General features: G+C 31.9%; 3 protein-coding genes across 4 annotated transcripts; all 3 read right to left on the bottom strand.

Moving 5' to 3' along the window:
- Positions 1–884: 884 nt before the first annotated feature.
- LOC148204731 (putative amino acid permease 7) lies at positions 885–10,435 on the bottom strand. 2 transcript variants are annotated; one of them, XM_088096461.1, is made up of 7 exons: positions 10,186–10,435; positions 9,059–9,295; positions 8,857–8,950; positions 2,634–2,848; positions 2,272–2,405; positions 1,938–2,165; positions 885–1,530 (listed from the first exon to the last, which is right to left on the bottom strand). In XM_088096461.1, exons 1-7 carry the CDS (start codon positions 10,247–10,249, stop codon positions 1,129–1,131), a joined length of 1,374 nt encoding a protein of 457 aa, XP_087952587.1. In that variant the 5' UTR covers positions 10,250–10,435; the 3' UTR covers positions 885–1,128. The 2 variants fall into 2 exon arrangements, with proteins under 2 accessions (XP_087952587.1, XP_087952583.1); XM_088096457.1 differs by lacking the exons at positions 8,857–8,950; positions 9,059–9,295; positions 10,186–10,435 and adding exons at positions 3,019–3,112; positions 3,201–3,434; positions 3,533–4,190.
- A 1,469-nt stretch (positions 10,436–11,904) lies between these two features.
- COX15 (cytochrome c oxidase 15) lies at positions 11,905–14,905 on the bottom strand. The gene is made up of 7 exons (XM_088096473.1): positions 14,636–14,905; positions 14,090–14,397; positions 13,352–13,577; positions 13,018–13,263; positions 12,829–12,939; positions 12,469–12,600; positions 11,905–12,365 (listed from the first exon to the last, which is right to left on the bottom strand). Exons 1-7 carry the CDS (start codon positions 14,816–14,818, stop codon positions 12,195–12,197), a joined length of 1,377 nt encoding a protein of 458 aa, XP_087952599.1. The 5' UTR covers positions 14,819–14,905; the 3' UTR covers positions 11,905–12,194.
- Positions 14,906–15,614: 709 nt separating this feature from the next.
- LOC124821531 (seed imbibition 1) lies at positions 15,615–19,773 on the bottom strand. The gene is made up of 13 exons (XM_088096447.1): positions 19,201–19,773; positions 18,787–19,037; positions 18,598–18,688; positions 18,302–18,350; positions 18,125–18,216; positions 17,932–18,039; positions 17,710–17,844; positions 17,224–17,634; positions 16,992–17,133; positions 16,823–16,890; positions 16,604–16,738; positions 16,218–16,435; positions 15,615–16,121 (listed from the first exon to the last, which is right to left on the bottom strand). The coding sequence occupies exons 1-13, from the start codon at positions 19,389–19,391 to the stop codon at positions 15,742–15,744; spliced, it is 2,271 nt and encodes a 756-aa protein (XP_087952573.1). The 5' UTR covers positions 19,392–19,773; the 3' UTR covers positions 15,615–15,741.
- Between the last annotated feature and the right edge of the window lie 5,415 nt (positions 19,774–25,188).

The raw sequence follows: 25,188 nt of genomic DNA, 5'->3' as shown, positions 1-25,188 counted from the left end.
GGGTAATACGTGGCAAAGAGAGGGTGATACGTGGCTGTGAGAGGGTAAATCAGAAATTAGGGTTTGAGTTGCAGAAAAATTGGGATTTATTGTCGCCTTCTTCATTCGTCGAACGCAGCCTGGAGAAAAGCCGAAAGAAGAGCACCACCACCACAAAGGAGAACTTCACGCCGATTTCAAAGATGGCTAAGAATTTCTAAAAAGGCGTTACAACAGAAATGTGGTCGATAATGTTGCTGGACACCCTGAAATCAAGTCCACCAGAGAACAGAGTGATGAAGAGAGCTAGTTTGATTGGGATAATGACGACAACATTATTTTATGTACTGTGTGGGTGCTTAGGATATGCTGCATTTGGAAATGATGCACCAGGAAATTTCCTCACAGGGTTCGGCTTCTACGAGCCCTTTTGGCTAATAGACTTGGCCAATATCTGCATTGCAGTGCATTTAGTTGGGGCATACCACTTTTTCTTCATCAAGTCCTTTTCACTGCTCTACACACTTCGATTCTCTCCATTTCCAATTGCTACCATGGCAGCAGAACTTGTTGGTGGTGCTCTTCTTTCGGCTTTTCTCCAGGCTGCAAGGCGACAATAAATCCCAATTTCTCTGCAACTCAAACCCTAATTTCTGATTTACCCTCTCACAGCCACGTATCACCCTCTCTCTGCCACGTATTACCCACACAAAGCCACGTAGCTAACTTCAGTCCACCCTGTCAGCTGCTCCGTTAAAAACTTCACGCCGTTTCCAAAAAGGACTTGATTGCACACTTTTTACAAAAGATGGGATCACATTGAACTTCTAAAAAAGGTGGGACCACATTGAACATTGGCCCCCTTTCTAGGGACCAAAAGAGGTATTAAACCTAAAAAAAACATGTCCAATCCATATGTATATACGACTTTATATTACGTAAATTCAAAACAAAATTTAATGTGACCTTTACAAATTTTAGGCTCGAACCAATAATCCATATTACATTTTTTTAAAGGGAATTCTTCATCAAACAAGACTGTTCCATGCCTAAGACCAACTTTACAAACAATGGAATTAACGTGAAACTGAAATACATGAAAATAGATGCCAAGAAGACAATGAACGCAAACAAATGAAGCACCCTTCATTAGCTTAGTTTCTCGCTTATGATTCCTTCAAGTGATCCAATGAGACCTAGCAGTGACACAAGAAAGCAAATAAAGCTGAAGGTTCTTAAGACAATCCATTTTCTAGACCAAGCTTCAATTTTCCTCTGCACAAAATACATCTCTACTGGGAAATATATAGCCAATGGCCAAAAGCCTAATGCTCCTAACACTCCCAGAACTTGATTAAAGTAAGGAAATAGGATCGCAAGTCCAGTAGTGGAAATCACATAGGCTGTTCTAAAACATATCCTGAACAAGTTTATCCGAAAAGCTGGCAACCAAGGCAGCTTCATTTGGTAGAAATTATTCACAAAGCCACTGTTAGGGTATCTTTTTGAACACCATCTGTCAACAGCACCATATATCGGCTGACAGAAAATCTGATAAAAAAATATCACATACAAGAATCAGAACTATGATTTCTCAGGTAACATGATAAGAGTCCAGATACAGTTGCATATAGACCATAATTCATATAGCTTAAACTTTATTATTTTATCTTTCTACGGAAGATTATTTAGTCAATTATCATAAGGTGAGAAATGGACAGTCATTAAGGAATTGCTAGAAAAGGGCACTATGAAGTTTTGAAGTAAATCTTTTTTATACTCCATTGAAAAATAAGTATATTATTAGCTCTTTTAATTTCTTCCTCATGGTAACTCAATTATCTGGTGCAGTAGTGCTTTTGGCATGAATACCATCATTTCTATTAATTTTATGTTAAGAAAAGAAAGTAGTAGTTCAATTGATTAGACATAAAAAGCTCTGGTCTTATGTATAGTACCTGATATCCTCCCACCAAGTGAAGAACAATGCAAGCATTAGCAAAGTCAATGAGCCAATAAGGCTCATAAAACCCAAACCCTGTCAAGAGGTTCCCTGGTGTTTGATTTCCAAAAGCTGCATATCCAAAGCATCCACAACAGAGATAGAAGAATGTTGTAATGAGGATAGCAATCATGGAGGCCTTTTTCATGGTCTTGTTTTCTGGTGGAGGAGACTCAAGAGTGTCCTGCAGTCAAAATAAACAAATTTCAACAAAACTACCTTAAATGACAACAAAATCTTTGTATTTTACACAGTCAAACCATTTAAATTAAATTCATATGAAAGAGTACCTCTATCTCAAGGAGGATGACTGAGTATGGATAAGCAAAGGCAACATCACCAATTGCTTGGAAGACTAACCATAGCTTGTCAGAAATATTTGCAGCTGGTACTCCTGTTAAACTACCCATAATTCTTCCATTTTCTGCCAATGCAGAGCCACAAATTTCATCATCCATTGTTCTCTTTCAACTCTTTGATATGCCTAAATCTAACATTCCATATGTTTTGGCATTTAATGTGTTTTTAGCGGCTAGATATGGATTTTAGAACAAAATACATGTTTTCCCTTCATTTTGTTGCTTCAATAACCATAAAGCTTGGATGGACAAGTAAAAAAAACCTAGATTCTAATTGTGAAAATGAAAGTTACCTATTACTGTCTTGACTCCAAGTCCAAGTCCAATAGATGAATATGCAAAGGACATTATGGCAGCAACAACTGAAACCCATGTCATGTTATGAAGGTCTGGTATGAATGACATTACGATCTGAACTAGTCCAAACAGCATCATGTATTCTGTATCCCCATATTTACAAGGAGCTTGATGTCCTTCCTTGTGATAACAATTTGATTTCAGTATTGCTCTGTATTTGTAGAAAAAACCACATGAATACAATTATCATTAAGGTAGATTAGTGTCTTCAATATTACATGAAATAAAGAGATGATAGAAGCAATGAGCTACAACACAAATTCATACTTGCGTATAAATAATGATCTTCTCATTCTAGATGGTATTTAACTGGAATAGTACCTCAAACAGGTTGCTGTGGTAATTACATAAGCAACAGTAACCCCATACAAGCTCAAATATTGAAGGAAACCAGCCAACCATGTCCTTTTATTGCCTAAACTAACAGTAAACATGATTAGTTTGCATATTTATAGTGGCAGATCAGTGGAACCATGTTCCAAGTTTTAGACTAGAGTGGCTACCAAGATAGATTCTAACAGCATCCATGTAAGTATAGTTTCTTTTGCCAGTTACAGGATCCACAGTTCTGTAACAATCGGAAAGGAGGAATGAAGAAACACATGTCACAAATGCGCAAAAAAGCAAGAAAAATGGTCCTGCAATCCATCCCAACTGGGAAGTACTCCATGCCAGAGACAGAACACCAGCACCAATAGTGGCTGTGATGATATGAGCCACAGCACTCCGTGTAGTTCCTGGTAGAATTGATGGAAGGACTAAAATTCAGGAGCCAAAATTCATATATAAGAGTATGAAACGCTTATGGTTGTGTTATGGCCCTAGAGATTTTTACCAGTCCTCTTTGCACGCCCATCATCGTCATAATCACCAGTACCACTTCTAGCTATTTGGAGAGAGTTTTGAACAGCCATTATCCAAGAATCCAACTCAGTAGTTGATCATGACTGTAACTGAATCCCACAGGACAGTCTAGAACTAACTACAACTATGATTGACAGAAAAATGATTTGGTCTCCATTAACATGCTTATGAAATTACGAAAGGTGATATCATTTTACATGCAATATCAAAATTGATGAAGGACTCTTTGATGTCTATGACAACTCTCCTAAAGTTAACAGACTTACAAGATGCATGGAAGAGGTTTCAGGAAATAGTATAAACAAATCTACAAAGGCTGATAAACATATGTTCGTGTCTTTATGTTGTTATGGGTACATGAGCCAAACCAAAATTCAAACAGTATAAACTTTTAGATGCCGTGTCCTTTGATAACTAATGTGGGTGTGTGTGTAAAACAAACATTACTAGCTACAAGACACAGCATAAAACAAGAACAGGAAGCGATGATGAAGGAGATTCTTTGAAATTTGAAGCTAAGAAACTGTGCAGCGTATGAGTATGGTCATAGGTTATGCAGGACAGCTTTTAATAAAAGAGTATTCAGTAGTCACGAGTTTCAAATAGGTGAAATGTCGTGTTCTGGTGGAGTAGATTCTCTGCGTGCTACCAAACATAGGGCAAATGGTTCAGTAATCAGTACCTATCAAAGGACCAGAGTTACGTGACTGAATGGCTGATACTAACGTGGAAGATTCAACATATTTAACATCATCACATCATGTCAAGAGTATCACTCACCTTAGTCAAAACACCACTCTACATTACATCACTATAGTTCAAGCTTTATATCATCGTCGTGTGTCTACTATTTCAATCAATCTTTATATAACATATTCAAAATTTTCAATTCATGACAACTTGGAAAAGAAAGAGAGATTCTAATCTCTCTTTTTTCATCATGCAGCTCCTGTACGAGAATGACTCTTATTGTGCATCAATGTTTATATTTCAGTTAAAAGATGAAACTAAAACTGAACTAGAGTTAGATCAATTAGAGTTTAAAATGATTCTTACGTTGAATTGGACCTAAAGCTTGATGTTGACTGAAAATTAATTTGAGTGTTTTATCAGATATTCTAACATAGTTCAAATGGCAGTTTACAATAAACCAAATGACTGAATATTTGTTGAACATGAAAGCACGACAAACATGAAGACGTTACGGTTTTATTTTATGCTATTTTCAACCCTTCTGTATGAAACCTATACGTAGCCTCTTGCATTGAAGGAGAGTATAGAAAATGTTGGATTTCATTGAAGAATTTAAGACTAGAAAGTGAGACGTAAAGAGAACGTAAGAGTAGCAGGGTTCGACCCTATGGCCCATTGGTTTAGCTTCCTTCTTTTCAATCTCAAGGAACTTGGAAAATCTGAGATTCCATTGAAAATTATGCGGAATGATTGGGGTAAAAGCGTCATGTTTATTCCGTTCAGTTTTGTCTTTTGCAACTTTAATTGATACGAATATCATATTGGTCGACCATATCGTAAGGAAGAAGGATTGTGCTCTTCTTGTGGGACAATTTTGAAGTTCGCAATTTCCACGTTGAATTATTTTATAGACTACAAAGGAAACAAGAGTATCATTAACGCTAGAGGATTCCGAGGAACCGATACCAAAGTTGGTAGACTCAAACCCTTTTGTAGCAACAAAACAGAGATTTTGCTAGTTTTGTTTTCCTGTACATTTGCACAGAAAAGTTCTTACTTTTATGAGATAGTGTCATTGGGCAGATAAAAGAAAATATTTTTGTAATAACTTTTTTTTTACAATTTTTTTTACGTAGATAGAGATTGGTCCATTTTAAATATAAGGATGAATAAAATATTGATACATAATTTATTAAGATAGTAAAATAAATGTAAGGATGAAGGAAAAGATGAGTATGCATGGATTCAGGTTGATTCTAGTAAATTTAGATTCTAATTAGATTAGAGTTGATTTAAACTAAATTGATTTAAATTGAGTTAAGTTAATCTTAGTGTAATTATAACCAAATTGAATCTAGTTCAATCAAAATTAAATCAACTTAATTCAAGTTTATCTATATTTAACTCAAATTAAATCGGTTTAAGTTGAGTTCAAATTTAATTAAGTTAATGCAAAATCACATTCAATCTAAATAAAGTTAGAGTTAAACTTAATTTCTATAAAATAAAGTTTTGTTAAGTCTAATTCAAATGGAGTTAAATTAGATGGATATAAACAAATAGAATTAAGTTTAATCTAATTGAATTTATCCAAGATATTGGGTTATCAAACTAAATTGGTCGAATAAACTAAAGTTTAAATAAAAGAAATTAGAAAGATAAAAAAGATAAATCATATATATATATATATATATATATATATATATATAATATATATATATATATATATATATATATATATATATATATATATATGATGAATATGAAAATTTTTAATTTGTTTAGAATTAAAATTTAAAATTCCTTAGTTTTAATCAATCGTTTACTTTAATAAAATTATACAATTTTATATTTTTAAAATATATTAAAGCACTTTAAATTCTCAAAAAAATAATTACCATTTTAAAGTGTTCTATCCAAACAAACAATAAAATAATGGTTATCATTATCTTTTTATTTTCAAAGAAGAAGAGTTCTGTTGGCATCTCCATACAGTTTTGAACCCTCATAAATATAAAAGTCCAGTTTGTGAAAAAATAACTTTTAAATGGTCTAATTTGATTTTTCTTTTTAAATTTTTGGATTGTGCAGTCCGATAGATTTTTTTTTTCGTGAAAAAAAAAATCTAGATTGCAGGATAAATTAGTTTTTCATAGGAGAAATTTGGATTTTATAATCTAAGATGGGTTTTGGATTGCATGGTCTGAAAGTTATGTTTTGTACCAGTGATGCTTCCTACACCACCACACATTGCTTCCTGCACCACCACACTTTTTTAAATTTCAAAAATATCCTTTATATTTTAAAATATCCTGCACCTCCTCCTTTTTTCTTGAACGGATGTCGACATCCGTTGAAGAAAAAATTCTTTAACGGATGTGTCACATCCGTTTAGTTTTTTTTTTCTTTTAAGTTTTTAGTTTTTTTAAGTTTTTAAATTAATATATAAATATTATTTAATTTTTTTAAAAATTATTACTTAATTATTTATAAATTAATTTTTTTTTTTAATAAAATAATTATTATTAATTTAATTTATGTATTATTATTTTAAATAATAATTAAAATACTTTTTAAAAATTTATTAAAATGAATACGGATGTGGTAAGATTCGTAAAATTTTTTTCTTTTTAAAATTTTTAGTTTTTATTTTATTATATTTTAAATTAATATATGAATATTATTTAATTTTTTTAAAATTATTATTTAATTAGTTACAAATTAATTTTATTTTATTTAATAAAATAATTATTATTAATTTAATTTATGTATTATTATTTAAATAATAAAATAGTTTTTAAAAATTTATTAAAATGGATGTGGTAACATTCATGAAGTTTTTTCTTTTTAAATTTTTAGTTTTTAATTTATTATATTTTAAATTATAATAAATATTATTTAATTAATTTAAAATTATTACTTAATTATTTATGAATTAATTTTATTTTATTTAATAAAATAATTATTATTAATTTATTTTGTATATTATTATTTAAATAATAATAAAAAAAGTTGAAAATTTTATTAAAAGGATGTTTGCCATTGAAGAATTTTTTTTTTTTCTTAAATAAAATAAATAAATTAAAATCTAAAATTATATAAACAGACGGATGTCAATATTCGTGATGAAGTGAAACGGATGTTAACATTCATTTTAAAGAAGAGCAAAATTGGTATGGAATGATATAGGAGTATTCTGTGGTGGTAGAGGGAGCAACTACCGTTTTGTATCTCTTACACACTCACTCAGTGTAGTTACACGAATAAATACCCTTTCAAATATTCTAAAGGCCCAGATCAGTTACAAACTTAATTATTTGGGTCAGCCCGAGCAATTATCATAGTTCCGGGTTGATAGTTAACCCGACCCGTTAAGGCTGACTTGAAAAAAAAAACTAGTGCCTAAAATTTCAAACAACGACTAGTAAAGTTGAGTGAGACAGAAAAGAAAAACCCAAAAAAAAAAATTATGTTTAAGAGGATTTTACCAAATATATTTTTATTGTTGAGTTATCTAAATTACGCGGAAAAATTGCAATTATAATTAAATATGCATGTCTTTGTGTTAGTTTTGAAGAGCACATTATAAATTCAGTGACTTTGAAATAAAAAAATGTAGATAGTTTTGTGCTGGATAATGTTTTTTGTAAAAAATTTCAGTGCTTAAGTTTTTTATATTAAAAATATCTAAATATAAATCATTTCATTAAAAGGTAATGTAATAAAAAACAATTTGGTATTATTCTCACACAACAAAAAGTGTCTAAAATGGTAATTTAGACTTCCTTCGTGAAAACTTATAAAACATTGAAAATTATGTGATGAATTTTCTATGTGTTACTGTGGACTAATTTTCATTAAAACTTTATCTCCATTCTATTTCACCAGATTTCATATATCTAAGTTTGTGACATAATTAATATATCCAAGTTTTTCAAAGCAAATTTTGACATATTCTATGCTTTATTAAATAAAAACGGCAATAGTCAAGACCATTTTCTATTTTTCCTTTAAAAAGTCTCCAATATGATAATAATTTGAGTACAAGTTTAATACACCAGAAAACTAAACAAAATAGTCAAACTATTAACCACACTATAACCTTAGTAACGATAACTCGATTAATTAACTCCTAAACAATAATTCTTATATATGCAATTAAACAAAACTTGCACGCTATCCTTTTGTGAATTTAATTTAACAGCAGTCATATCTAAAAACTATTCAAATAATGGTTGAATTTAGTTTCTAAGTTTTATAATATATATTATATATATATATATATATATATATATATATATATAGATATAAATTCATGTTTATTTTTGTTTGTATCTTAACAACTAAGACTGGTCGACCTGTTGGACTTGAAAATACTGTTTGAATTTGTCTATTTTAATCGAATTGATGATCTGATGAGTCATAATACCTTTTTGTCATTCCAAACTTTTATTCAAGTTATTTGATAATATTTTTTTTTATAATCGATCATAATAAGTCTATAATCCAGCGTAATTCAAGTCAAAATATTGAAATTTCAAATCCAAATATGCATTAGACAAAAAACAAAATATTTAATAAAGCATATGAACAAAAAAATACCTGATACTGGTAGCAGAGGTAATGATATATGCAATGGTGGTACCATACAAGCTTGCATGCACCAGCACTCCACACACTTTTTTCTTCATCTCTCCTGATTTATCATAATATGTCTTAAACATATTGATAATCATAAAAATATTCCACTTTTATTTTTAAAACGTTGTGAATAAAAGTAAAAGTTGAAGCATGTTGCAGCAACCTTGGTAGAAATGAACAGCATCCATGAGAGAGGAACACCTAATGTTGCCATGTTGAGGATGAGAAAATATGTAGCAGTCGGACAGAAGGTTTGCAGAAACAAAGGTTGTTCCTGCAAACACTAAAATCGTTAAAGGACCACCGATCCAACCTAATTGTGCCACCGACCATGCCAGAGACAGCACCCCTGCCCCTATCACACCAGTTATTATGTGTGCCACTGCCTTCTGCAGATTACCTTCATCCACATAAATCAACACTTACAGTTTTATCTTTCTCTTCAATCATTCAATTGCTAAACAGACAAACAAATCTCCCAAATCAACTCAGTAATCAATAATAAAAAAATATCTCACTTTAATGAATGATTCTCAATAATAAAATAATAACTATTCGTCTCTTTATCTTTTTTCTATCATGCAATCATGCTGAATTGGAATAAGATCCTTATAACACAACAGAACCTATGTTTAAGCAGTGTTATTGAACAGTTATATCTAGTTAACTGAGTACATTAACCTTGTCTAATACAAGAACAGTGAAATAAATTAAAATATTTAAAACTAGTTTTTCTGTTTGCTTGTGTTATTATAACATACTAAATTATACATTTTTTTTTATTTATACTTAAATTTCTGTCAATTATATAGTATGACGTACGGTCTAATCTATTATGAACTACAAATTATCAGCATACCAATAGGTTGGCCTAGAAACAAAGTTAAAATTAAGAATAACTGCATTAATTTTAAGCTAGATTATAAGAGTTAAGGTCAATTACGTCAATACTAATTAGAAGCACATCGTATAAATACAGATTTGGTATTCATGCTCCCAATTACCACCATTCTCACACCAATCAGTCAAATAAACACATGCTATAGTTTGTTTTATATCTAACCACCCTTGCTAATACCATCTAGTTTCAACTGACAGAAGAAAACTGCTGTTTTACATACAGAAAAGAAATTGTTGGAACTGTTAAGATTTTTAGAAGATTAAAGGGGGCGAAGAGGAAAAAGAAAAAGGTTTTGACAACGTTGAAATGAGATATATAGTTGAAATGATGAGGAAAATGAGACTGATAAATAGAGTAGTGTAGCAGAAAGTTGAGATGCATGAACAAACCAGTTCTCCGTATAGGATGTTGAATCAAAGGTGAGGAATCATCTGGTATTTCTTCTTCACCCATTGCTATCTCAAACGAATTCTTGCAACTCTTTCAAGGTTGATCTTTGGTAGCTTCTCACAAGAACAGTGAAAATGAAATATGAATGATCAACACAGCAAAACCAGTTTGGAAGATCACCTAACTCGTCTATCTGCAATTCTTGGTTTCTTCTACAACAGTTTAGTTTTGTCACCAAAGATAATACGAATTTAACGTTGGTCTCAGGTAGAAAGTGAGAATACCTTTTTTATTTATGCCAAAATTCATAGTCTGTGTCCCATTTTCCCATTTAATACTTTTTAAATAAAATAATTAAATTTAGATCAAATTGATTCCGTCACTTTGATAGTTGAACTGACTTTAAATATATATAAGTATAATCCTTGTGAAACCAATATCCATGATTAAAATCTAAATTTTTAAATCCAAAAAAAAATATTAATTAATTTAAATCTTAAAATACTCACGAATTTTATTAGTTGAAAGCACGGTTTATTATTAACTTCATTTTTCTGTTCAAGCACGTAAGCTAAAAAAGGACTTTAATTTTTTCCAAGACGCAACGGATTGCATGGCAGGAGAGGAACCCCATTAATTAGTTCAAGTTTATTTAATAATTACATAAATATAATTTTGAGCACATACTTATATATATTTAAAGATTTTTTTTAAATTTTGTTGTTAAACTTTGTTGTTAAATAACTATATGATCGATACAGACGCACTCTTAGTTATAAAAAAGATATTTTTCTACCTAAACAAAAAACTATTACATGGACCAAAAAGTCAGAGACGTGTCCCTTTCAATAAAGATTGTTTACGTGATATTTGTATAAAAAATTGCGAGTCTGAGGTTTGTTTAAAGTTTAAAAAACTCATATATAATTCGCATTAAAATGTTGCTTATTGATGTAAAACCCAGAAATCCTATTGAATAAAAGAAACATGTCACAAGAAAAAAAAAAACTAAAAAATTTCTTATAGACAACGTAAGTATGGTTTTCGAAAGTTTATAATAACTTTTGTTTGACTGAATTTAATTGTGTATAAATATTAGTAATTAATTTTAGTACGATAATTAATTTTCTTACTTTGCATTAATTATTTTGTATTGTATGCTAAGGTCATTTCAAGGGTTTGTGACATAATTTACTTTCTTTTTAAGGTTTTTTGTGCGGCCTCAATATAACTTTTACTTTAAAATCTCACTTTAGTTTGTTAAGAAATTATAGAAGAAAAAATGCATTTAAAAAGAAGATAATTTTTTATTTTTATAGTCTAGAGTATTATTAAGATCAAAGATTATAAATTTTACACCATATTACATTCCAATAATTTGGATAACACTCATAAATATGAATCTTCCTGACATAAAAAACACCTAATAAAATATAACTTAGAGTGACTAACCTAATAGAATATGATTTAAAGTAATTTGTGAACACATTAACTGAGTAAAAGCTTTTTATATTATTATCCAATCACAAATTGTTATATAAATTTGCTTTTTCTTATATTAGTAATCTTAAGTAGTTCTAGGTACCATGACTTTTATTAGTTCTACGTTTGAATTTGTTTTATGAACTTGTGCCACAATAAAACAGAAATACTCTGTAATAAGAATCACCACCATATTTTGCTTTTAAGGAAAAATAATGATAAAACCAACAATTAAATGAAGAAAAAGCCATCAAGACCATGGATTCTGCTGCTTCAAGTTGTTAGAATAACATAATTATTCTCTATAATGGTATTTAGCCTACATTACAAAAATAATAGATGGCATAATTAACAAACCTGTTGCATTATCATGGCTTCAAATATGCAGAAACCAAAGACAGAAGATTCTAACAACGGAAAATTGAACCATGAACTCAATGGCAAACTTAGCATGGAAAAATTAATAGTGTCAGCACTTGTCAACTTCAAAGGGTAATTCTTGATGCAATATAATACTGAGAAACAATTAGTATGTTTTGACAACTTGTGGCAGAGATTTGAGAAGGGACAAAGATGGCCTTCGAACGGTGTGATTAAGCAGTAACATAAATGTCAGAAGTGTTAAGGCTCCAGCTTGATGAGCAGTGCCCAGTGAAACAGGAACATATGAAAGAAGAGTTGAAATTCCTAAGGTGACCTGTAACCATGCAAACACCACCATAATGTCTTTCTTCTTATTTCTTCTGTCTATTTATTATCATCTTCGTATTCAATATAAAACTGAAAATTGAAATTATTACCTGAAGAGCTGCCATGCCAACAGTGCCTCCAATCACAGATCGTATAGCAGGATGTAGGTCCAGCTTTCTTGTTGACCACCATAAAATTCCCACTGAAACCAGAGTTGCAGTTGCAAGTATACGGTGATCAAGCTGTCAAGGAAAAAACACTTATCAGAATTTCATGTTGTTAAACTTTTGCTGCTAATGAGGATAAATTTACTACTACCAACTCCAAACATAGATTATTTCCAAACACTTCATTCAGTTAAAATTTCTCAAATCTTGAAAAGCGAAGATAAATCCAAACAAAAGAAGAATCAAAAAAACAAATGTGTTACTATTTTTTACTTTTCAGAGATGTCAACATGTATTACTTACCTGTACAGTTGATGTATTCTCAAAGAAATTTCGAATCAGAGGCTTCATTACAAAAATGTCTTCCGGTATCCACGTATCACCCATTTTTGGAAAAGTATTGAATGCATGCCCCTGGAAATCCAAATGTAAGCGGAGTGATCATTTCAAATAAAAACGGAAGGCCAGAAACTATTGAATAAGAGAACATACAGCATCATTTCCAGCAACAAATGCACCAGAGACAGCAGTAAGACCAACAAGCACGCTGATAGGCAATGCAAATCTCCTCACTTTAGCTGCCCCACGAACCCATGTCAGGGATTCAGTGGGTGGTTCAGGCAAAACAACAGAAAGTGCAGTCCAAAAGAGGCCACAGTAAATAGCAAATGCTGATGTAAGATGAGCTGCCAGACGATAAGGGCTTACCCTTGGCTGAGAATATTCAGATGGTGGTTCCTAAGGAAAGAAAACGTTATTAGAGTCTGACAGAGTGGGTCAATTTTAACTTCAAACAAAGAGAAATTTATATTATTTATGTTCCAACCTCTAAACCACTTTTGACCATCCACCAACCAATGAGACCCTGGCCAGCACCCAGGCCAAAAAGAGCAGAGAGTCTAAGTCCTAATCTCAGGGTAATATACCCTTTATGAAGAAAATATGAATATGGCAAAGCAAACATAACTCCTAATGCCCTTCCCCACATACGATGTGCATATTCCATCCAATAGATGAATTTGAATTCTTCAATCTTCATGCCTCTGTTGACACTGCAACAAGGGCAAAACTAATTATCGTCATGACATTCATAAGAACCACTAAGCTCTGTCATGACATTCATAAGAACCAATACTTAAAATTGTAGATTCTGATAAAAGCTTGAAAGGTAAAACGAGCCTGTCCATTGGCACAGTTCCAAAAGGCCATTTTAAAAACTGATTAATGCAGTCACTCATCTATTCTCCATTACTGTCATACTCTGAATCACACAATCATGCTGGTTATTTTTTCTTGCAGTGATTAAGTTTGAACTATTATTTAACCACCTTAATTTTATAATGAAGTTTGAGCACAGTTGTATGAAACATTATTCCTTGAATTTTAATTATTTAATTTTTATATTTGATTTTATAAGTCACAAAAGGACTTATTTACATTAATTGATGACTTTGTGTATCTTTTCACCCAGAAAAAACAGACCCTTGATGCATTTAATAAGTTGATGAAGAAACTAAAGGGATGGCATATGCTCAGTCAGATGTAGCAAATGTTTGCAGCTTACCGTTTGTACTCAGGTGACTCCTTATACTTGTCAAACTCTTGCAACCATTCCTCATCTGTCAAAGGAGGGAGAGTGCCGGTGAATTTCCAATCAGTCATTGAAAGACCAGATCGGGTGAGTCTGGTTAAACCCCCAAGCATCACCATGCTGAACACCCATGCTGCAGAGCCAAAGAGCCATATTCCAACCATTTTCTGTGCATGAGAACCCCCACTCACAAGTAGCTTCAATCCCTCTTCCTTGTGTTGAGCCCCAGCAGCCACCATCTTAGAAAAATTCCTTGTGTATGATACACGAACATGATGACCCTAAAAGCATCCTCACAACACAACTTCCTCAGAACAAGCATCCGCAGATAAGATCACAAGGGACTAATTAAAAATGAAGAACAGTAACAATCTTCCCATAATGGCGCAGAGATTTAACATTTAGGAATGACAGTGAACATATGAAGTAAAGGAAGAGATCACCATAGGTCATACAAGTTCATAAAAATTGAAAATTGAAGAGAACCCATATGAGAAAAGAAGGAGAAAGTGCGGAAACCTTGGGAATAAGTTGCGATCGGAAAGCATAAATGTAATGGGTGGCGACGGGAGGGGTTAGAAACTTCAAAGCTGGTGTTTGGGTTGAAGAAGAGAAAGACGTCGTCGTTCCTCTTAGCTTGGGAATTCCGATTGCTTCTTTGCCGCGCCTCAACACTGACCACACCGTTCCCCTCCCAAACATCTCTCTTGCAACTTGCAACTTGCAAATTTCAATCAGGGTTTAACCAAGGTTTTGTTTTGCCAAACCCAAAGGAACACTACGTGTCGTTTTGTAGACCTAAACTCCAAATTTTAACCTTCCATGCCCTCAAAATAATATGAATTATATTAATCATAGCTTTTTGAACTACTCTTTCTTCTTCTTCTTATCATTCTGTATTATTCATATTTGTATAAATATATTTCTCAAAAGAAAAGCATAAAAAAGTAAAAAAATAAAAAGAATTTGTGGCCTGTGGGCGGTAATTGTGGGTTATAGCCTTATTTTAACTTTTTTGTTTTAAATATTGGAGTATTCTTTGCACCTCACAATGTTTAAAATGTGATTGATGGCTTTTCTAGTGAAAAAGAAATCAAACCTTAACTCCAGTCAGATTAAACATGAGATTTTTAGTGGTGTATTCTAGGCCTAAAACATGTCCTTACCTTGCATTTGATGTCTTAATCTTCGTATTAGACTTCTGTGTTTTCACAGTTTTAAGAATGGCACAAAAAGCTCTTTCATCTTTTCTGTTATTTTTTCTGCTGTCTGTCAAGTTATATTAGAAAACAACTGCAAGCTTTGATGTAGTTAGTAATGAGTTTAGGCTAGAGATGAAATGGTTCGATTAAGGCCTAATTATAGTAGCCATTATGATTCTTCAATTAAGAAATCAAGCATAACCGAATAAAACCAAGAGCAATCATTTAACACTGTATATGGAGATCAATGCAAAGACTGCAATTACATTTTGCTGAAGTATAACACAAGAAATAGGTTGAGAAATTTGTGATATTCATTTATTGCTTCTGATTAAATTTTACTGTTATTAGTCCACTGGTCCACGTACATTCATCAACTTGTCATGAACTATGGATGCATTAAAAGTAGACAAAGTCCCTGATTCAAAAATCAATGGAAATACTCCATTGGTACAACTCTTTCTCGGGTACTCTCAATTCAACAGTCACCAATCCAGTTTCTTCCTCATACCGGAATTCTACCTCTTCTGAATCGACACTTATTAACTTTGGCTGAGCTGATGAATAAGCACCAAATTGGCCACAACCACGAACTTTCATGGTTACATTTGTACTTTCATTAGATCTCCAACTGAAGAATTCTTTGACGGCCCCTCCTGAATTGAACATCTTTATTAAACCAATAGGAGCAAATCTGATGTCATTGCTCAATTCCTTGACCGGAACTATTGTGAAAATTTCATATTCTTTGGATTTCAACGTCACTGGGAGGGTTGCATCCTTTGGAAGGTAAACCACTTCTCCTACAAATTGACATCATGAAATGAACATTACTCAAAAAGGAAATTTTGGTTAACATATATAATCTTTGTAAATGTCTTGTCAAACCAAAAACATACCACCCAGATGGGAATATATAACAGCATCTCCTGTCCATTTATCATCTGCTATCCTAGATAAATAGTCAACATCTTTAGCTCTAATGAAACCTGTGACAGTGTCTGGATTGTCATCGTGGATAAGGTTTTTCTTGTCAACTTTGCACCACCCAGCTCCTTGGCAATTGAATACCGCAACAACTCCAGAAAAATCATTAATGTTCCAAATCTTCAGAAGACTGTAAAAGAGCATCCAAGAGGGTAAGTAAAATACAAATATGGGTTCATGCTTTATTCCACTAGAGTGTATCTAGAAAGGGTCAACACACATAGATCTCCATATAAGATATTGTTCGTTATGGGTTAAGTATATAATATAGGTAACCAAATCACTTTGAATTCATTACCTCTTTCTATCTCTGGCTGGATCAGTAAATAAACAATCCTTTGTTGGTCTTCCTGGAAGTTTAGCTCTCAGAATAGAACCATCAGGTAGTACAAGTTTCTTCAAAAGATCAAAGTCATGGTGTCCTGGCTTGTCACTGCAGAATATAACAACATCCCCAAGTAAGATATCAATTATGAAATTAAATAAGTATTGAAAAGAAAGTTACAATCTCCATCACCTGACATAAATTGGACATCCTCCTACAGCTCGTGCTGCTGCATGGTATTCAGCCATTGGATGCAGGCTCTACATATCACAGAAAATGTTAATCAGTTCCAGCTTAAGCATGAGAATACCTTTTTTTTTCACTAACAGAAAAATGAAGGATCCTATAGTTGATAACTTACATGAAACATATCCCAGTCTGGCTGCATAAATTCACCAAGGAAAATAGTATTGTAAGCCACCGATGCAATGTGAATCGTGTGGGAAGCAGGGTCTCTTGGCCAGAAATCGTCTGATGCCCTAATAACAGCTGAACGCTTTGCGCTACACAAGTAAATTCATTAAGAAAATCATCAATAAATCTAGTGTACCGTTAATTAAAGAATTCACTGACGTTTCATAAGCAATTCATACCTGTATAGTCCATCAGTGTTGTGACTCATGCAACAGATGATTCCATTATCAGGGAAGTTCTTGGAAATTGATGCCTCTAATGCTTGGTGGTATTTTCTTGCAAGTTTCACCCTCCCACCATGTCCTGCTCCAAGAGTTTCAAGGATATTCTGAACATCAACCTTGACACCATCAACACCAGCAGATGCCAAATACGAGTGAAGTTCATCATAAAAGTGAAAAACTTTCTCGGGATTCACAAGGCCAAGCCCATTGATGGCAATGGTTGCCAAAGCTTCATCTGGTTGATTTGACTCAACTCCAGGAGATGAGACAGGGAAGGCCATCTTTGAGTCGTAGTGCTCCATGCCGGTCACCCCAGGCTTAACACCACCCCAATATCCTGTTATTGCGTGCCACACATATACGTACCTGGGGAAGATTTGTCGAAAGCATGAGTGAACTGAAATATGAAGAAACAGAAGAAATGAAATGAAAATGGCATACTTTATATAATGCTCTTGTTTGATTTCATTGGTAATATGACGAAGTCCCAGAGCTGGGTCATTTACTCTTTCACCTTCTTTGCCATCCTTCTGAAATTTGTGATTCTCTTTGATGTTGGTTAAGCGATTTGCAAAACTGTTTGATATGAAAGCAAGAAAGTGAGCTTAGTGAACAAGGGATGGAATTACAACCTGATAGTTGAACTTAGAAAAGAATACTCACTTGGCTGCATGATCAGATTTCCATTCAGTACCATTGGGGTCCATGTCAACAGATTGCCAGCCATCATCAATTATAACAAACTTGGCAGGAATTCCACCTTTCTCGAAGCTGCAAAATTATGCAACACTCAAATTAATGTCTGTTTGTGCATGTATCTCATAGGATGATCATGGTCTTGGAAAGAAGTACCCACCTATGTAATCCTTGCTTCACATTCTCTGAAGTGACATTAGTGTAGAAAGCATCCCATGTACACCATCCAAACCAGTTCAACATATCTGGCATCTGAATATGAGTGGGAAAAAAACGATAAATTAGAGGTAATGAACTTTATGATGCAGTGTTAGACAGAACTGTCTATGGAATGTACCTTCTTTCGCTCGCGATGAGCAAAGGTCTGTAAGTGTTTCTCCACAGCTCTGAACAAGATTACAGAAACAATAAAATCAATAATTTGAGTTGTTTAGACATCTATATATAACATTGCACATCCAAAAACGAGATTAACTAGAAAACAAAAGTATTACTTCAGAAGATTAATCTTTAAAACTAGATCCTGATAGTAATGAACAGAGTTCAAAACTCAATTTTTATAATAACAGTTCTCACTGACATAAACTAAGAATTAGAGAAAACACGGAAATTTTTTGAAAGGTTGCAACTCACTTGACAGAAGTTGTAATGACTTCGTAAGGGTCGGATCCAGCTCCGATATAAACCAAATGAGACCCATCGAAGTCCTCCACAGCGGGACAACCTGCAGTAAGAAATAGATTTCGTCACTTTGCACATCAGCAAAAATCACTACAGATTTGTGAATAATCTCTTTTTGTTTTTCTTTTGAAGAGCACATACCACTTTCCACACAGATCTCAATCTCGTTTTGATCATTCCCCTGAAGAACTGCTCTGAAATCTCCTTCCAGAAGGGGTAAGAAAACTGCATAGGTAGCAGCAGATTGGTCTTCTCCTGCATCAATATCAGAGCCACTTTGTGCTTCAACAAGCAAGAACTGCGTCTCAAAGGGAACTTCTTGTCCGCAAGTGCCCATTCTCTGCGTCATCCACCACATCTTGAACCGGAAAACACACATAAATCGCAACCCCCTGGAATGAAACAAACAAAAATCATCATCCTAGGATCAGAAATTAAAAAATGCAGTGACCTTCGATATTATTATTATTACCACCATTTTATCTTACACTAACATGAAAAGAATAATGAAAAACAACAGAAGATAAAAAGAGAGTTTGTATAGAGAGTACATACTCAAGCTTGCCGATTGGGAAGACTGTGCGACTACCCTTTTGATGGGATTCAACCCCAATGAATGCCCCATCGAGCAACGCACCCCCACATGCAGGGCTAACAACAACGTTTTTATGGACATGGCTCAGCACTTTCTTCCCCAACACCATCAAGTTTCCATCTGCAACAGATATCGCTGCCCCCACAGTCATCTTTCTACTCTTGACGAATCAATAAAGCAAAAACTCACACCCTCGAAATGGTTCGATTCAAATCACCAGCACTATCAAATGAAATTGCAGCACACACAGCACCGCAACCTCACACTGTTGCTTGTTCCAAATCCAAGTGAGAAACAATGCATATGCAGAACTGGAAGGAAAGATAAGCGTATTTATAGCAACAGGATAATGATAATACACGTAAAGCTGTGTCAGCTTGAGGTACCCAAATTGTTAGGAACTGTTTCATGATGATGCATTATCATCCATCGATTATCCATACCATGCTATCAAATAGCCACTCCCAGATCAAAATTCTCTCTTTTTCATGAAATTTTGCTGCTACAAATATTCATATGGACATATCTTAGCTTTATCATTTACGATGAAGCCAACACGACAAAAACAGATTATATATACTTTGGATGTGGTCTTGTCCTTTTACACTATTTTTGGTTTTACTATGTATGATTAAAAAAGGTCGGCTAATCATAAAAGCAAGCATCCGTCCAAACCTTAGCTGTAAAAAAGCTTAAAAAATTGCAATCACATCTTTCAAGTTTCAATGACCTTTTTGTACACATTTAAATAATGCACTTATTCATTACCATACGATTCTCAAAACATAATTGACATAGATTATCTCTTCGATTATTAATTAGTAACATAGATATTTTTCACTTTTAAATCAATATTGCATTTAAGAATAAATAAAACGATGTAATATTCATTATTATGAATTAAAACTTAATAAATAATACGGTGATTTTAGTAGAGCAACTTGTATGTGGACCCCACGGTACCTGATACTTGTGGGTTGATTGGGTAGCTGGATATGACAAGGCCGATGAGGTGTATAAACAGTGGTGGAAGGGCGAAACAGCGTATCATTGTCACGGAAGAAAAATCTATGCGTCGTGATGCGTGAGTGGTGAAATGACCTACGTGGCGTATCGAAGATGGGGTCTATGTGACGCCTTTTCAAGACATTATTGTTTGGTGCGTGTAAAAAAATAAGGTAAAAGACTATGAATAATCCGGTACGAGCGCAGGTACACCTGACGTTTTGGTGTGGCGTTTTTTCTGATATTTTTTTAAGGTGCAATTTGAGATGAGGTTCTGATGTACATGCATTTCACTTCAATTCAATTCCATGTTTTTTGAAGTTGTGTTCATTGGACTGACACAAGAACAACTCAAATAATTAAGGATTAAAAAAAATTAGATAAGGTATCCACCAATAAATAATTGAAATTTGTGGATATCTATTATGCATAGATACTGAACGTATATTTTAATATTTTTTACGATGAATGCAAGTATTATATTACCTATATTTACTCATAAAAATAAAAATAATTAATTAATTTATATTTTATTAAATTTAATTTAATTAAAAATAAAATTAATTCATATTTTTAGATTAAATTTAATTAAAATTATATTTTAATTTATATTTGATTTAATTTAATTTAATTTATACTTTTTTATAATTTTATTTAAAAATGTATGAAATATATTTTTTAAAATATTTATGGGTAATAATTGTAGTTTTAAAATATCCGTAAAATATTTTTTAAACCGATACTATACGTATGTAATTGGATTGAATTTTCTTACGGAGACCCAATTTGTATTCGTTGTCGTCTCTATATATAATTGTTTTTTAACAAAATTAAAGAGAATGCCCACATAAAAAAAAGTAATAATAACTGTGCGATAAAGTTATGATTCTTTCACACCTCAGATCCCACGTGGCATTTGGTATTTAAAGTTGAACTGAGAAAAGTTTTAAATTTGTCATTAAAATTCAAACCCTTTGATTTGTAAAGGTAGGAATAAGTAATCCAATGGTACTGTAAAAAGAAGGAATGCTATTATTTCCATATATTTCTGAATATAATACAAGGAATTGTTGAATAAAAAATGGGTGTTGCTCCCTACACCACCCACTTTGCTCCCTGTACCACCACATTTTTCTAAAATTTCAAAACTATCCTTTATATTTTAAAATATCCTACACCCCCACCTTTTTTCTTCAACGGATGTCAACATCCGTTGAAGAAAAAATTATTAACTATCCGTTGAGTTTTTTTTTTTAATTTTTATTTTTTTAATTTATTGTATTTTAAATTAATATATAAATATTATTTAATTTTTTTAAAATTATTACTTAATTATTTATAAATTAATTTTATTTTATTTAATAAAATAATTATTATTAATTTTAACTTATGTATTATTATTTAAATAATAATTAAAAAATTTGTTATAAATATATTAAAACGGATGTGCTAACGGATGTGGCGACATCCGTTGCATTTTTTTTTTTGGTTTTTAGTTTTTTTTTTAATTTTTTTATTTTAAATTAATGTATAAATATTATTTAATTATTTTAAAATTATTACTTAATTATTTATAAATTTATTTTATTTTATTTAATAAAATAATTATTATTAAATTTAATTTATGTATTATTATTTAAATAATAATTAAAAAATTTGTTATAAATATATTAAAACGGATGTGTCACATCCGTTAACGGATGTGGCGACATCCGTTACCTTTTTTGTTTTTCTGTTTTTAATTTTTTATATTTTAAATTAATATATAAATGTTATTTAATTTTTTAAAAATTATTATTTAATTATTTATAAATTAATTTTATTTTATTTAATAAAATAATTATTATTAATTTAATGTATATATTATTATTTAAACAATAAATAAAATACTTTTTAAAAATTTATTAAACGGATGTCAACATCCGTTGAAGGTGAAACGGATGTTGACATCCGTTTTATAGAAGGGCAAATTAGGTATGGGGAGGTGCAGGGAGTGATTGGTGGTGGTGGAGGGAGCAACTCCCTTTTGTTAGAGTATTGCTCTTTCACCACGACCGTCTTTTTCTGGATCTCCCTAATTTATTTATTTTTTAAAAATATCTCTAGGTTAAATTTTTTTTACTTTTATTTATCATTTTTTATATTTTTAATTAAAAATCCTAACTTTTCACTCTCATTCCCGTGCACAGCACACCCACCCCTCTTCTCCTTCTTTTTCTCATTTTCTTCACCCACTCTCTTATTTTTGTCACCCATCAATAATTGGCTCTTGAAACTGCAACAGAAGGAATTGTCCTTCTTAAGAACATCAGTTTTGTTTTGCCTCTCTCCCAACAGTGTCATCGCACCGTGTTTGTTATTGAGCCCAATTCCAAGGTCACTGATACGTAAAAGATCTTATCTTAAGCAAATGTGAGCGTCCGTCAGCGGATGTTAATATCCGTTAAAGGTAAAACGGATCTCCCTCCCTCGCTTCATCCTTTCGCGCCTCACACTTCCTCTCTCACTGAAGTCACAGAGTGGAAATAACAACAAATCAACAATTATTTCTCAATTTCCCAAACCTGCAAGCAAACACAAAATAAAACAGATACAATTTGGGGAATACCTTAGTCACATCATCATCGGAAAACATAAACGCGTCCAATTGATTCGCGGCAGCGCCATATTTCCAGAAGAAATGCCTCAAATTCTTCACGTGTTGGACACTGGCAAGGTGGCGAATCACATTGGTGCTATCACAAGAACCGATGACATCCATTGAAAGTATTCAAAGCTTGGTCATAGTGATTTTATTTGAAAAAATTAAGTGAATAGATAATGTACCAGGCAAAGGAACTAGAATATTCGTGGATGTCTTGGTTGCAGAAGACACACCATAAGCGATTGCGAAAAGGCGAGCTGCGGATCGAGAGGGTAGGGGCGTTGAGGAAGAAGCGAACGTCGAAGAGTATTTTTACAGAAGTGGGATAGGAAGTTGGAAATGGATTTCTTGTGGTCAAGGAAGTACTTGTGGCGAAGACCTTGGTCGTGGTTTATGTTGCACGCTTTTCAAAACTCGTACTCGCTTTTCTGCTTCTCCTTCTGCAACTTCTTTTTTCCTCTCTCTCCATTGATTCACCCTCCTAAACCTCCTCACACTAGAGATCAACAACAATGGAAGCCAAAAAAAAAATGGAGAAGAGAGAAATGAAGGAAAAAGAAAGGAAAGGAGGAACAAATGAGAGAAAGTGAAATGAAAATGAGGGAAGAGAGGATCCGTGAAATTGGTGGGAGTGCAGCTAGGCAATGAGTAAATAAGTAGAAATAGGATTTCAAATAACTTAAAAAATCCTAAATGGTAAAAGTAACAAAGTTTTAACCTAAGAGTATAATTGAAATTAAAATAATTTTAAGAAGTGTAGAAAGCAGACCATGGTGGTAGAGGAAGCAACCACAATTTTGTTATTGAACATGACTAGTTTTGGTTTGGGCCTCTGAACATTAGTGGGCCTAATACTTAGAAAACATATCGACTATGATCAATGAGTGTTGTTCCCTCCACCACCACCAAATGCTCCCTACACTACCCTCATACCTAATTTGCTCTTTCAATAAAATGAATGTCGATATCCGTTCCACCTTCAACAGATGTCAACATCTGCTTCACCTTTTATCAACGAATGTGACCACATTGGTAAACTAAAAACTTAAAAAAAAAATAAAAAACTTAATAGATATGGCACATCCGTTTAACTAATTATATAATAAATTTAAAATAAAATAAAATAATATTTATATATTAATTTAAAATATAATAAATTAATAAACTAAAAAACAAAAAAAAACTTACGAATGTGCAATCTGTTTAATTAATAATAAGAAAATATATAATTAATTAAATAATAATATATAAATTAAATTAATAATAATTATTTTATTAAATAAAATAAATTTAATTTATATATATAATTATTTAATAAATTTAAAATAAAATAAAATAATATTTATATATTAATTTAAAATATAATAAATTAATAACCTTAAAAAAAATCTACTCTGCCACATCCGTTTAATTAGTAATATGAAAATATAATAATAATAAATTAAATAATAATATATAAATTAAATTAATAATAATTATTTTATTAAATAAAATAAAATTAATTTATATATAATTATGTGATAAATTTAAAAGAAATTAAATAATATTTATATATTAATTTTAAATATAATAAATTAATAAACTAAAAAAATAAAAAAAAAACATTAACTGATGTAGCACATCTGTTTAACTAATTATATAAAAAATATTAAATTAATAAACGAAAAATAGAAAAAAAACTTGAACGCGACATCTATGTGACATATTGGTTGAAATATTTTTTGAACAGATATCGACATTCATTGAAAAAAATGTGAAATATAAAATATTTTAAAATAGAAAAATAGTTTTAAAATTTAAAAAAAATGTGATAGTACATGGAGTAGTAATACGGAGTGATGTAGGACTCGTTATCAATAGATTAAACCCAAGAAAATCAATAAGATTTTTCAACTTATGGGTTCAAACAGTTCACTACTCTTCCTTCCTATTTCTACAACTAAAAGAGAAACATTTTAAAAAAATTTTGTTCTTTTAGTTTAAAATAGATAGATTCTAATCTCATGTTTCTAAGTTAACAAAAATTTTCTGTTTCCTATTTTTAAAAATTAGGTAACTTTGATGTTTCAGTGAAATTCATCATTTTATCTTAAACGTTCAAATCGTCATCTTTTGTCTAAATATCGTGGGTTGATGACAAAACTAGATCAATTTAAAAAGAAGATATAATAAAAAAAAAGTGAAAATTTAAAGTGGTATATTATCATTATATACTCTTAAAGTGAGAGACCCACATACTTATTCCATTGTTCTTCTTACCTCTTTGGTAAGTACATGGTTTTTTCTGCTTCTGTTCAAT

Source organism: Vigna umbellata, chromosome 1 (genome assembly GCF_029865625.1).
Source record: "Vigna umbellata cultivar VRB3 chromosome 1, Vumbellata_1.0, whole genome shotgun sequence".
In the NCBI taxonomy this organism is placed as follows: Eukaryota; Viridiplantae; Streptophyta; class Magnoliopsida; order Fabales; family Fabaceae; genus Vigna; species Vigna umbellata.
The sequence above is the reverse complement of the archived record's forward strand: the minus strand, read 5'-3'. Positions and strand labels throughout refer to the sequence as shown.